Source organism: Manduca sexta, chromosome 10, assembly GCF_014839805.1.
Source record: "Manduca sexta isolate Smith_Timp_Sample1 chromosome 10, JHU_Msex_v1.0, whole genome shotgun sequence".
Classification (NCBI taxonomy): Eukaryota; Metazoa; Arthropoda; class Insecta; order Lepidoptera; family Sphingidae; genus Manduca; species Manduca sexta.
The window spans coordinates 12593518-12607950 of NC_051124.1; the positions used below are offsets into that span (position 1 = coordinate 12593518).

Below are 14433 nucleotides of genomic sequence, written 5' to 3' on the forward strand. Positions count from 1 at the left end.
CCGCCTCTCGTTGAAAGTGTACCTCATTATGTCGTAACTTTGTGATGAGGATGATGCTGCAAATATACGTTGTACATTATAAAACCAACATGAAAAGGATATTGTGACAAATTACTATGCGGTACTACCTTCCAAAGTTAATGAAGATATTCCCCGCAATAGAATATTAAAATACAAATAAATCAATAGGAGTCTTCGGAATGCGGTGAATTATTATTATTTTTTTAAATTTATTTATCATGAGAAGAATACAAATGCTTAAAATATACTATACTCGCCAAACTTTTAAGTTTGAAGGCGAGACACGCTCGTTTTCAGTAGTATTCTTACTTAACAAACACATTACTTGATAAGTTAAATATTAATTAACCGGAGAGAGAGGTTTCTTTATCAGGATAGTTTAAAGAGGCCCTTTATAAATGCTATATGTCATACGAAGAATTTATTAACCTAACTGTCTATCATGTCTGAGTAAACGCGAATCATCGAATATAATACAGCGAGATTAAATACAAAATCGAGCTCTCAAATATATGATATACAAATATCCATTAACCATCTTATAAATTATACGTTACCTGGTAGAGAACATTTACTTGGACAGTGTGAAACAGGCCCAATGTTGTTTATTTGTATCATTATTAGGCTATAAACCGTGATAAAGGAAAATAGAGTTGGCGGTTAGGTTATTTATCTATACTTGGTAGGGCAGAGTGAATCGACGACTTATGAAAGGTGCTAGATACCTTTTTACTCCATATGTACCTAAATGAATAGCTGGGCAATATAAAATTAAGTGATTTTCGTTGCCTATCATAACCCATAATGTCGAAGGAATCACCAGTGTTTGAGCCTGCGTAATTAGTGGAGTTAACAAAATCTGTTTATAAGTTTTACCATTACTGTCTGACCTATTTATTGTCCAGAATCGTATCGTATAGTGTCGAAAAGAGCGTGTGCCATTAACGCGTGGAGGGCTGGCCGGTCGTAAAGTGCTTGTGGTCCTGATGCTGCCGAGTTCAAGCCAGAGCGTTGGCCAACTAGCGAGCTACCGCCAGGATACCCGGGATCCTTCCTCGCCTTTAGCAGCGGGAGGAGAGCTTGCGTAGGTACCTACTGTTTTTTTCATATTCCAACTTAATAAATTTTTTAAATTGTGGCTCCATCGTTGGCAAAATCGATTGATTATACTTAGCTTCTTGTTGTATTTTGAAATTTTAAGAATACTAATTTAAATGTAATGACTGTTGCTGATATGTTTCAATGTACAGCTTAAAGTCACTGCGCCTAGAAGGCTGACATTTTACATACAACTTTCTTGTGAAATGTAGGTGAACACGGAAAAAACATTTTTGAAAATCTGTTTCCGGAAGCGTGATTCTTGCCCCAAGGCTTTGCGCAAATGCTGTCAACTTGATGCTGGGAAATATTACCTTCACTACGACGAAACAGTCACTTCCAAAATAGTTACAATGTGTTTCGGGTTATAGCGTCTACCCAACACCTAGATACCTATACTTAGGGGATAGAATCTCTAGGCCTTATGACTTGTTTACAAATTAATTTAAAAGAAATTACTACTATTCCAGGTTAGATATACGCAATGGCAATAATGAAGACACTGCTAGCATATTACGTCAGGGAGTTTGAATAAGCAGTTCTATTTAATTTTGTATATTGTCATGGTTGGTTTTAATAATAAAATTCTATGTCTCTACTATATAATATAATGAGTGATCTTATGTACAATATTGGTATTGTTATTATTTATAATACAAAGGTTTATCTAACAATAGTTACGTATGTTAAATTACTTAGATATTAATTTTAGATAATGTTAAAAATTCAGTATCTTCCTAATAAATATAGTTAATCAGTGATGTTAATTCCTTCTGGTATTTTTACGTATTTTTGGGTACAACGCAGTATACGTGGAGTAAATGGTATTAAGCACAGTCGCAAGACAACTAAAGCTCATGGTCGCCATTCCTCCGGCAGACAACCTCATCGTCTTCTGAGAATTCTGAAGGATCGTCAGCATCAACTTCATATTAGAATTGTCGAACTTCTCCCATTTGCAATTGTATACCGCTTTCTCAAAGATCAAACTGGCGTCCATAACCTTCTGGCCGATATAACAGTCCATGGTGATCTGAATTAGCGCGAATGGTATCTCCAGATAAGTTTTTTTTATTCCTCCAAGCAATTCCGCTACGAGAGATATGCTTTGACATAAAAACCCTGCACCAATTGGAATTCGGAAAAGATGTTCTACATCGCTCAACAAATTTATATTTGCCTTATGTCTTTCAATAATGTTAACGAGACGACGTTTCACATACATATTTACTGTTTTCATCGGTTGGTTTTTGAAATGTTGGTACTCTTTCTTCTCTCTTTTATCAGCTACAGCGTCATTCCATATATCTTTGATTTCTACGGATAATGATAACATGTTAGCTTCCACATAACCTACTAGTATTATTACGAAGCCGCTAGTGCTGGCGACAGTAAAACAGTCGAAAATCGAAGCGACTGTCATTAATAAATTTGAAATTTCATAATTTGGTGATGCCATCGCTGGTTCGAGACCTGTGGAATAAGATTTTTTTTTGTATTTATTTAATATTACTACCCGGCTAATATAATATTGCCTTATGGCCTTTTCCACTGATCTCTTAGTTGAAATCCTGCCCAACATTTTTAACACATAGTAATGGACTCACGATTTGGAAACCTTTTCATGGTTACCAAATGCCTTACTTGTCCGTCCATGTACTGTGTCTTACTTACCATTCAATATTAAAGTAGACATTCCTCATCATTCTAAAATCTCATCATTATAAAAGATTAAAAAGCATCGTTTTGTTTATACTCACCGTAAATCACAAACAGGTCCTCAGATAGATGTCGTCCTGACCTAAATAACGGGGTGCTGTTATAAATAATCCCAATCATCACGATCGTCACCCAGTACCCAACAGCGCGTCGCTTCACGATTCTCAGAGTTTTCATTATATTATTATAATATCGAGTGCCGGGAATCACATGTGCGTCACATTCTAAAAAACGATCTACTATCGTTTGTACTTTGTCACTGAAATATTTATCACATGTAAATTCACCTTAGAATGTTCAAAGAAATAGCATACACATATACATATACGCCTTTTCCCCTTGTCATGGGTAGGCAGAAGTGTAACACACCCAAATTTCGTCAGGTACGTAAAATATTGTAAAGTCCTATGTAATAGTGGATGAGCCTATTGTCATTAACCGGCTACAATTCCAGACTCCGAGCCGTTACTGGGCAGAAAAACCCGATATCACTTTGCCTTTTAATAAGAGTAAATTGTATTAAGCACAAATAAGAATACTACGCAAGTTAGAAGTTGGTTTGAAAAATCCAAATTATGAATACTTTGACATGGGTGTTCGAATCCAGGGCCTACATTTTGGCATGAGCACGTCTATTTCAATGAGCATATTTTTCTCTAACGACTGTAGTTCAGTATCAAAGATATCATTCTGTGTATATGCGTCTGGGTTTGGAACATTGTTTACAACTTTGGTACGACTATGACAAATACCTGGTCGATGCCTTAGAAGGTTTGAAGCAATGGGTTATCCGTATTGTAAATAATGCAGATGTAACAAAAAGTTTGGACTATTGTAGCTGCACCGAGACATCGCCTCATCCACTGCGTTCTACAGTCTGTGTTACGGTGACTGCTTTTTTTTAGTTCTTTGTATGGCGAGACAAGCTTGCCGTTCGCCTGATGGTAAGCGATACGACCGCCCATAAACAGTAGAAACACCATCCATCACCATGAATTACAAATATTTTTTTGGTATTCCACTGCGCTAGCTAAGATAAGAGATGTCTTATTATGTCCAGTAGTTACACTGGCTACAATGTCCTTCAAACCAGAAATAGATATTGCTGGCTTGCGAAACTACAACTTCGTGGTCTCTACCAACACATCTCGAACCAAAAGGTTCAGTAATTTATATTACTGCCGCACTTAGAAGTTGAGAGGGCTATGCTCGGTATTTCCCTACGAGATCGAATCAGAAATGAGGAGATCCGTAGGAGAACAAAGGTTACCGACATAGCCCATAGGATTAGCAAGTTGAAGTGGCAGTGGGCCGGACACTTAGCTCGAAGAACCGATGACCGTTGGGGTCGAAAGGTTCTAGAGTGGAGAGCCACGTACAGGCAAACGAAAGGTCGGACGCCCGCCTACAAGGTGGACGGACGACCTGGCTAAGGTCGCAGGAAGTCGCTGGATGCAGGCCGCTTCCAACAGGTCGATGTGGAGATCCTTGGGGGAGGCCTATGTTCAGCAGTGGACTTCCTGTGGCTGAGATGATGATGATGATGATGACTTTGAAGTTGTGGAGCAGTTTAGCAGCATACATGTTCTTTCCTTTCTATAACTTAGAGTCCTTCAAGTGGAGCATGAAGAAGCAATTAAGCAGACCCAATAACTGAGCCAACTGTCCGGGGATGATTATTTCTTCCCAGTCGACAAGTTATTGGAATTTCCTAACTTACCACCATATACAGTGAGATCACTTTGCCGAGCCGTCGGTAAAAAAACAAAATAATATACCTATTAAAGGCTATGAATCCCAACTTGATGAGAGATACTTCGCTACACATGCAAAGCGAGAAGATGACCGTGGCTGCCACCAGATCGTGTCTCTCTCTATACCTCACGAACACCAACCAAATCGTGTTGAATGAATACACGTAGAAATGTAATACAATTACTGACATCGTCATCATGTAGAAAAAGATTGGTATACCTGGAAAATTTACTTTTGATTATCATGGAATATTTTTTTCGTTAGCTGTAGTTAGAAACAAAACTAAGGGGATGCAATAAATGCTTGTTTATTTCAATTTACATTTTGCAGTACATCCGAAAGACAGAAGAATATTAAGATGAACTGGAATTTATAAACTAGCTGACGCGGCGAACTTCATACCGCCTAACAGTCGATTATTTTAGTTTTTGTTTTTTAATACTTATTCTGCTATTCGGGACACCAGGTCAGATAGTAAGATAAAAAAAGAAAAAAGAAAGTCAATAAGACAACAATTACATTATGTCAAAAAATAAAAATTATATAACACTTAAAATTCTTTCCATCGTTCCATCTAACGTCACTCAATTGTTTTGCCTTCCCGAAACCCCCCAATAACATTTCAACTTTATGGTTTGGTATTAAAGTTCAAATTAACTTTTAAGTATTATTACGAATCTTTTGTATAGGAATATAGAAAAGTGTTGTTTTTAGACTTTTCCAGACAATTTTTTACATTTTTCTCTCCGTGAGAACCATACTCGTACTTCAAGGAATATTATAAAAGAAATTAGCGAAATCGGTTCAGCTGCTCTCGAGATTTGCGCTTAGCAAGACATTCAACGATTCATTTTTATATTATAGATGAAAGGAGACTCCATATGACCTACATTTGAATAGAAAGTAAGACATGCTATGTCCGTAAATTAAATAAGATATATAGAAGAGAATAATTTAATTGCACCAATACGCAATAGAGTTGCATCGACAGCGCCTTAACTGAAGAACCTTTATGCGTGAAATATAACTACGGGAGAGCGGGACTACGGATTTGAAAGTCAACATAAGTGAAATTTATCAATACATTTTGTTACGCATTGTGTGGCAAATTTCCATTCGGTATGAAAATGTGTTGCATTTTAAAACATAATTTTTTACATCTTCGATGTTGAGATATGATGCTCGCATTTAATATTACAAAATCCCTTGTTTCGTAAAACTGAAATATGGTGGTTAGTTGTTTAACCTAGAAAGCGAACTGTATTCAACGACTGTTATAAGTGGCGTGGTGGTGAAGTTGATAAAACTGAAAACAGCAACAAAGTTTGCTATAGTAGTCCTATTTCTAGAAGTAAATTCAAATACATTTTTTATAGTTTTCCACCGCTTACCTTTCGTGTTTCGACTATCAATATTAACAGTAAGCCATCTCAGAAAAACCGATATATTTTCAATCATAATAGGTAACTCGCAATACTCCAAGCTAAATTGACGAAGAATCTTAAGCATTTTCATTGCCGGTGTCTGAAATGTTTAATTAGTCGAGCTGTAGGATATTTATTTTATGTCGACATTAGTTTCTTCCCTATTTACTTTTTGAAAGTTTTTAGAGTTTGAGTCATATTTTGTTGATGTTCATTGTTTGAAAATTTCATGTTTTTAAGCATTTCTAAAGTAGCACTTGCACTGTATAATATTTATTATTTCCTCAATTACTATAATTTATAAACAATCGACTTACCTTTAAATATTAAGTATTTACCATTAACTGGTTCTCTGCTACTAACTAACAATTTAATCCCTTGATTTTTGTAGGTACGCTACTTCGGTGCATTGACAAAATACTTACCTTAAACCTCCTATTTGTAAGAATTAATTTAAGAAATCTATAGATTTTATATTATATAAAAATTTACAAATAAGTACTTTTTATAAATCCGTTCTGTTTCAGGTATCTATGCTGTAAAACGCGTACTTTATTACATTCAAAAATTATAAATGAACATGAATATACAATTCGCTTTAAACAAACGCTAGATAAAATCATAATTGTCGAACGTAACGACGAGTTTCAAAGTAAAACACCATATGAAATAATAGTTAGTGGGTAATCACTATGGACTTTAATTGCACAAGTATTGTACGATGCATGATATGCCTACATAGTAGTTAGTACTCAGGACGGAGAATTCATCAACTAACGGGATTAGAAGTGACATACAATTTAACGTAAACAGGAGAATACTACGTTTTGTAAAACGATATTCTATTCAATAGTCCGTTAGTCCCCCCTGAGGCAATTCTTGTGCGTTTGGTCTCCACACCGAATGCACGCCCAACCATAGAGGCATTTGTTACAGCCCTAGGCAATTCTTGTGCGCTCTGTCTTCCAAGAGAATGCACGCCCATGCATATAGGGGCATTTGTTACAGCCCTAGGCAATTCTTGTGCGCTCTGTCTTCCAATAGAATGCACGCCCATGCATATAGAGGCATTTGTTACAGCCCTAGGCAATTCTTGTGCTCTCTGTCTTCCAACAGAATGCACGCCCATGCATATAGAGGCATTTGTTACAGCCCTAGGCCTACGGTTATGCGTGCATACCCCATGGTTGCTAATTTCAGATTAAGGCCTATAAGGGTTCGTGAACATTTCCCGGCCTTCTCACCTCGTCCCATCCTAAGACGGTTCCTCCTCCACCCCTACACTTCACAGTGCAATCGCTAGGCCGAGGGAAGCCAGTATCCTGTTCGCAGGTTTTCCTCGGTGAAGACTGCGGGGACTGATAATAAAAAAAATTGTATGTTACTTAGTTGACAAAGATTTATTTATTTGTTAAGATATGGAAGAGTTACTATACAAACCTAAATAGCACATAGTATAGGATAGTTGAATAAAAGTCAATAACAAGTCTTCACCTATTGAAATAGAGAAATATGAGCACTCAAAAGCTCATGAGACAATTTGCAATTAAATACTTAACTTTAGAAATAAAAAGTTAAACAAATATACTTATTAAAAGAAGAATCTACTTATACAAATTCATTAAAAAAGTTAAGGCTTAAACACCTTCTTACCGAGGATACACTCGTTGTATCGAGATCAAGATCGTGCTTACATATTTGTTTGAAGATTGCAGGTTAATGGTTAATATCTAAAATATTGAATATAATGAGATATTGCTAACAACTTTGGCGCGAAATACTGTGCTTTAAATCAACAGATCTTACTGGTCACACGAATACTTCATTGAGCTCTTTTAATGATTTTACAATGAAAGAAATATACGGCGAGGAAAAACCAGCAGTGCATAGAAAAAAAGCTGTCATGGGTTTCTTGCAACGGAACATATTGAATTATCTGGGTGATGTGGATTTAAAATTTGAAATCGCCCAAGAACTAAGAAAAATAATTATGTAGCGTAGGAATCATGAGAATGCATTTTTTTAGAATTTTTGTGGTATCGGGAAATAAAACGTTTCGTTATAACATATCCACAAAGTTTATAGCAGTAATAAAACGTAAAAAAACGTCACACTGCAATGCAAATAGCGTTCCATATCAATTCCACAAAAGTAAAGAATTCAGCATTGAATACCGTGTTTCTCTTTTTATTAAATGTACTTATAAAGAAAATAACATGACAATTTGTGTTGATAAAAAAAAAATATTCGCAGAACGAAACACAATATTTTCATTTTTCAATGTCAACATAAATGGAAAGAGCGAGAATAAAATAAGTTGTTTTTCATGGAAAATTAGGTAAATAAAGAATGAACATGAAGAGAAATACGGAGCTATTCGATTTATATTGGGAGGATATACTGGTGTCTAAAGTTCTGCCGCATTTAACTATCAGGGATTGTTTTAATTTTCGCTGCGTCTCAAAAACCTGCTTGCAAATCATAAACATGTATTTTGCAAAGTTGAAGTCATTAAAACTGATGAATAAGGGTTTTTCGCCGCACACGTTTGGCGTAAGTAATACTTTATGATATATAATATGGGATGACAGCTCCTAAAGCTGTAACAATAATTTCTTACAGGTATTCGCAGTTTCTTGTAAAAGACTAACAATATTAAATCTGAGTCGATGCACGACTGTGAACGACACAGATCTTATCCCGATGTTACTGCAGAATCAGAATTTGACAAGCCTTAATTTGAGCCAATGTGGGAATCTGTCAGCAAAATGTTTACAGCCAGTGATTCTGTACTGCAACAATTTGAAGACTCTGAAACTGGCCAGGTGTTCCTGGTTGACCACAGGGGCTATGGAGGCTCTTGCTCTTCACCAGTGCATGCTGGAAGACGTTGATCTCTCGTACTGCGGTCTGATATCTGAAAACTGCATACTTATATTCATAAAGAAATTCAGGCATTTGAAAACCCTCAACTTGGAGGGGAACAAGCAGGTGACAGACAAGAGTCTGTATGCAATATCTAAGTACAGTACGTCACTGAAGCTTCTTAATTTAGGAGGATGTAATGATATTACTGACAAGGGAGTGAGGTAAGTTGGACAGTTTTGTATTTTATCTGACATATTTTTTATCAAATTGTAAAGCCACTACAGTGCTGTAAATTTTTCTGTATAACAATGATTTAAAACAAAAGCAATGTTGCCTACATTATATTAACTTATGCACACTTAAATTGCATTTGTAGTAAAGTAATTATATAGTGTATTATATTGGCCCTATTTTGACTTAGCTTAGCTGGTAATGATACCAGTGCCAATGGCAGTCTAGTATGTCTGATTTTGTGATGTTGTTAGACATATTAGCATTGTAAAATTAAAAGAAGAATTGAGAGTAAAAAATGTATATTTAATAAAAACTCTAAGAAAAATATGTTTTTCTCAAAAGAACTGGCATTCTATAGTCTAGAAATTCTCGAAACTATCATAATGAATAATTAAATAGCTACATAGTCAATGGAAGCAACATCTAGAAATTATTTAAAAGCAAAGCATTCATGAGAGTGCAGAGTTTGCATAAAATGCACATATTTATAGCGATGTTTCAATTTACATACTATATTATCATAGCTTACGCAAATAGAAAATACATCAATATTTGATTATTTTACAATTCTGTTGTTTTACTATCTCTAGTTTGAACTATACTATATTAACATTATAATGCGGAAACATTTGCAGCTTTATTAAGGAAGTAACCTATGAAAACTTATTTGTTTTTCACAATAATATGTCAGGAATTATATTGTCCTTAATTGCTATATGCTAGTTGTTTATCCGTGATGGACTTTAATACAAGAACATTTAAGGGCATATTATAATAATATTTGATGTATGAAAATGTTTCAATTCATTCTAACATTTTACATTGTGAATGATGACACATAAATATTTCCATCATTGTTGTTAATGAAAAATTATGAAAAAAATATTTGCTTCCCATTAATTTCTTTCATACTTCTTTGTAAAATAATAAAATAATATAATTTAAATATGGTGTATTTCTGTGACACTGACTGTACAGATTGTATTATTAAATATTTATTTAAATAAATGTTGTTAACATTGCTTTGTGGTGTAGTTGTATTGTGCGATTGGTACAACACTCTAGTCTCAGCTTCCAATCCTGGATTGAGTTTCCCAATATTTTATTTTATTTGGGTGGCTCACAGCCAAAAATTAGCCAGTAAGGATAGATTTTGAAGGTTAAATGCTAATTAATATTTTTTTTATAAATAATATGGCGATAGGCTCGCCCCCTACATCACAGGATGAAACACACAGGCGAAAAAAGTGGGTGCCCCAGTTTCATATTTGCCTACTCCTTCAGGGATACAGGTGTGATGTGTGTGTGTTTAAATAAATAGAGATATGAAAAATCACATAAGTCAGTAATATTGTCTTTCTACCAGGGCCCTAGCGCTCCACAGTCCGAAGCTGGAAGGTCTGCTGGTCCGTGGATGTCAAAAAGTGACAGAGAACAGCCTGAAGCTGATGCGGAACAGGGTCCACCTGGACAGGAGGCCTGTAGAACCCATGCCCATACCTATATATGTGCAAATTTAATTTAAAAATCAAAAAGCGCCATCGAAGGCACTTATTGAAATTATTTAAATTCTAGTTATGTTGAACAATTATTGACTGAGTTAGCGTTTAATCAAACTTTAAAAGAATTAGCAGTTAAGGTAGAAAGTATGTTCCAAAAATTATGTACTTAGTGTGTAATTTAAAAGTCATTTATTAATTGGAATTGCTGCCAAAAAATATTTGTGATAAATTTGAGTATTTGCGTGATTATAGAATATTTGTATATTATAGAATATATGTCTCTATATTTATTGGTGTGATAAACGATATTATTTATGTAAAAATAGATTCGGCAAAAAATCCGCATATTAGAAGTTTTGAGTCAAATACGCGAACTTATAGATACCGTATTATGCAGACTCAAAACAAATAATTGCGGATCGCACAGAAATTTGTCTCAAAATGGGAACTGGCCACTGGGTAGCTGCCATGGGCCTCGCGCTTATAGGAGCCTTATTGTATATGCCAATGTAAACTCGAAACAATGCTGTGTTACGGTAACTTTGTGAAATTAGCGTGGAATGGTATTCTGTATGCCAATTTGTATTGTATTGTCTTTGGTGCGTTACATACTTGTTATGTACTGTCAAAATAACGTGTGGCATAGAGAATAAGCCCTGTAGCGTGAGGCCTCGTGCGGTGCCTTCAAGGACCTTTTTTAGCATATTACCTACGAAATTGTTTATGATCTTTGTTTTTTGCTTCGCACGGAGCCTTAAGTCAGTTAAGACGGCCACTGTGTACACTGCCGTTGTTAGTAAAGCCCTTGGTTTATTAGGCGTAGGAAAAAATTGCTTCCAGATATCTAAATTACTTGCAGAGATAGCAGTGTATTATAAGTATTATGCGTGCTTCAAGTTAAGTTTATTATATTTTAAATATTGACATTATTGTAGTAGGGTGGAGTGTTGACCAAGTCATTGAAGCTATGTACAGAATGAATAATGATTTCTTATGTTTACGCGAATATAAGACATTGAAAAAAATATATTTTACGAATTTTATCACGGTTTTTTATATTTTTTCCCGACGTTTCTAAGACTTTGTAGCCTTTATCCGTGACCAAAAACCTCAATTAAATTCTTAAAATAGTTTTATTTCAATATAGAATACATCTTCATTGGCAAAAAGTCAAAACATTTCAGGTCACAAACCTTGAAAGTGATTGAATTTGAATTTATTATTTCGTAATTTTTTGTAGACGTGCGCTGGTATATGTCATAAGAATTGATTTCCCTAGCAAAATAAAATGTATCTCTTCGACATATATGTTATACTATGTAAATTGTATTCAGATATTTTGTAGGTATATGCATTTTAGTAAACCATGAATCTATTATAGACTCTATTACTAGTAACATAAGAAATTTATCGTGTATCGCATAAAATATTAGGTTATGCGTCTAGGTTGTGCTTCTGAAATTAGCGTGTATGTAATATGTATGTATAATGTGTTCTTTACTTGTGTATGACTGTTAACTCTAGTGGACACCTAAAATACCTGCCTTCTTTACAAAGTTAAGATAAGGTCAGGGAGCCTTATTGCGCCTACGGAATTAAGGATGTCTATATGACAGCTCAGATTTGTTATAGGGCCCTTTTATCAAATTTTATCCGTGGTACATTACAATTTGCTATTGTTGTAATAGTCCCTGCCCTTGAGGTAGAAATGCCTGCTTAGTTCAATATATTCTCACCCAATTTGCTACGGAGGGAAGTGGACAATTAATATTCCCAACTCCTTTTTTTTCTGATACGGCTATCAAAGCTGTACTTTCGATTAGAATCTTTTCTCGTGAGTCGACATTCTATTGGACACCACTCTACTTACCATCAGATGCACTGGGGTCATATTACCAGACCATATGAAAAGAACTTGTTTAAGATAACCTGGATTTATGAAACGTTGGTGGAAATAGGCTTGTCTAATATATATAATATACTTAATGTCTAATATATATAGATTAAGGGCCGTTCAAGTATTACTAACGCAATTTTGTAAAATGTTACGGTGCGTTACAGGGATGGGAGAGGGGTTACGTGCAACCCGTTATGTAACATTACTTTTTCTGTTTTAAAACAATAACAAAGGTATTTTAGCGACTTTCCAGTACTCTGCGTAACATAATTGTGAATATTAGATAACTAGTGTTATGTAACTTTTAGGGGGTACAGAAAAACGTTACGGCGCGTTACATGGAGGGGCGGAGGGATCAAAAATCTTCAAAAATTGCGTTACGTAATACTTGAACGGTCCTTTACTTAGTTTAAATTTAAAACATTTTATCTAAATTAGATGGATGATATTAAAATAGCTTTAGATAGTAAAAATATTTAAACATTATTATCGCCTGATTGATGTAGTACCGGGAGACAGACTGAAAACAAATGGGCTTCGTTAAAAATTACGTTCCTTATAAAATATCCAGTAGTATTATAGACGATTTTGTTTTATTTGCATTAAATGTTTAAGTATATGTTGATTTAAACTTCAAAGAATCACTAGAGCATTATTTTACTTAAAATAATTACTGAAAATTATTTTAATGTGTTTATCTATTAGATAAGTTTTATTTTATTTGAAAGTTAAATTAAGGCAGTCCCCCAGCAAAGCAGCACGCTTACCGTATTTTTAGAAGTTATATATTCGAGATTTATAAATCATATAGAAAAAATATTTGTTTAGTTTCTTTGGTTGTTTAGTATTTTCTAATGTGGATATTGTTTCTTTAATTTCATGATGAAAATACCACTAAAACTGTTGATTCCCGTCATCTCCTAAAGTACACATCATATTCACTTGCAACCTAAATAAACTATTTAACAACGACAATTTTGGTAGCTTAAAATTTTCATGAATGCTTATAATAGATCTTTCAAAGTATTTATTTATAAATCGTTGCATATCCGGCTGTAACTCGTACGCCGTAAATATATAAAATGAATGCTCAAGGCTGTTTGCTATGGGAGGGTCTTAATTGTTTTAAAACGAAAAGTGTAGTATGTGTTTCAAACTTGCATTGCGTTGAGTTATTGTTTTTATCATTTGTGGTGCATAGTTTTATACGTATTATATTTTTGTTAATATTGTTTCTCGGAGCTCTCAAATGTAATTATTGATAGTTTATGACATGACATGAATTAAACTATGTAGTTTCATGAATATTTTGTTTTATTCTCCATAAGGATACTATTCTATAATCTCATTAAGCGGGCACATGGTCTTAAACATGGTCGGAGTAGTGTCGAGGCAATATATTAAAAAAAATCGTACCTATTTCATAATATGGAAAATTTAAAAACTATGCTAATTAATGATTTATGTTTACGCGAATGTTAGACATTGAAATAAAACTAAAAACTATTTAACGGATTTTATCACGTTAAATAGTTTTTAGTTTTATGCTAATTAATCTTTGTCATCTATATCTAGCTCGAAGGACCAAATAGTAATGACGTTTAGCAGTGATTGTTTTGAGGAACGAAACAAAATAGTCTACGAGTAGTTTGTAATGTGCCGAGTCAGCAGTATTATTTTCAATCATATTATTGAAAATTTTAACATACTATCGGCATTATTACACTAAAATGGAGCAAATAGAACTAAGCGGTAATTTGGCACGAATGAGATGTGCAATTGAATTTTCTAAAAAGATGAATTGATTAAAAAGTATTGCCCATTTACAGGATTTTATTTAATTTTGTGTTTCAGAAGTTTTGTTATCCTTTATCAACCCTTCATCACTATTTGCCCCGTTTAACGATGAATAAGG

General features: G+C 34.4%; 2 protein-coding genes across 2 annotated transcripts; one reads left to right on the forward strand and one right to left on the reverse strand.

The window, feature by feature from the left end:
- Positions 1-1791: 1791 nt before the first annotated feature.
- On the reverse strand, positions 1792-4802 carry LOC115454899. Its single transcript, XM_037437211.1, has 3 exons — positions 4617-4802; positions 2880-3097; positions 1792-2592 (listed from the first exon to the last, which is right to left on the reverse strand). The coding sequence occupies exons 1-3, from the start codon at positions 4790-4792 to the stop codon at positions 1883-1885; spliced, it is 1104 nt and encodes a 367-aa protein (XP_037293108.1). The 5' UTR covers positions 4793-4802; the 3' UTR covers positions 1792-1882.
- Positions 4803-8237: 3435 nt separating this feature from the next.
- LOC115452162 (F-box/LRR-repeat protein 15) lies at positions 8238-13823 on the forward strand. The gene is made up of 3 exons (XM_030180625.2): positions 8238-8570; positions 8640-9106; positions 10486-13823. Exons 1-3 carry the CDS (start codon positions 8367-8369, stop codon positions 10637-10639), a joined length of 825 nt encoding a protein of 274 aa, XP_030036485.1. The 5' UTR covers positions 8238-8366; the 3' UTR covers positions 10640-13823.
- Positions 13824-14433: the final 610 nt, after the last annotated feature.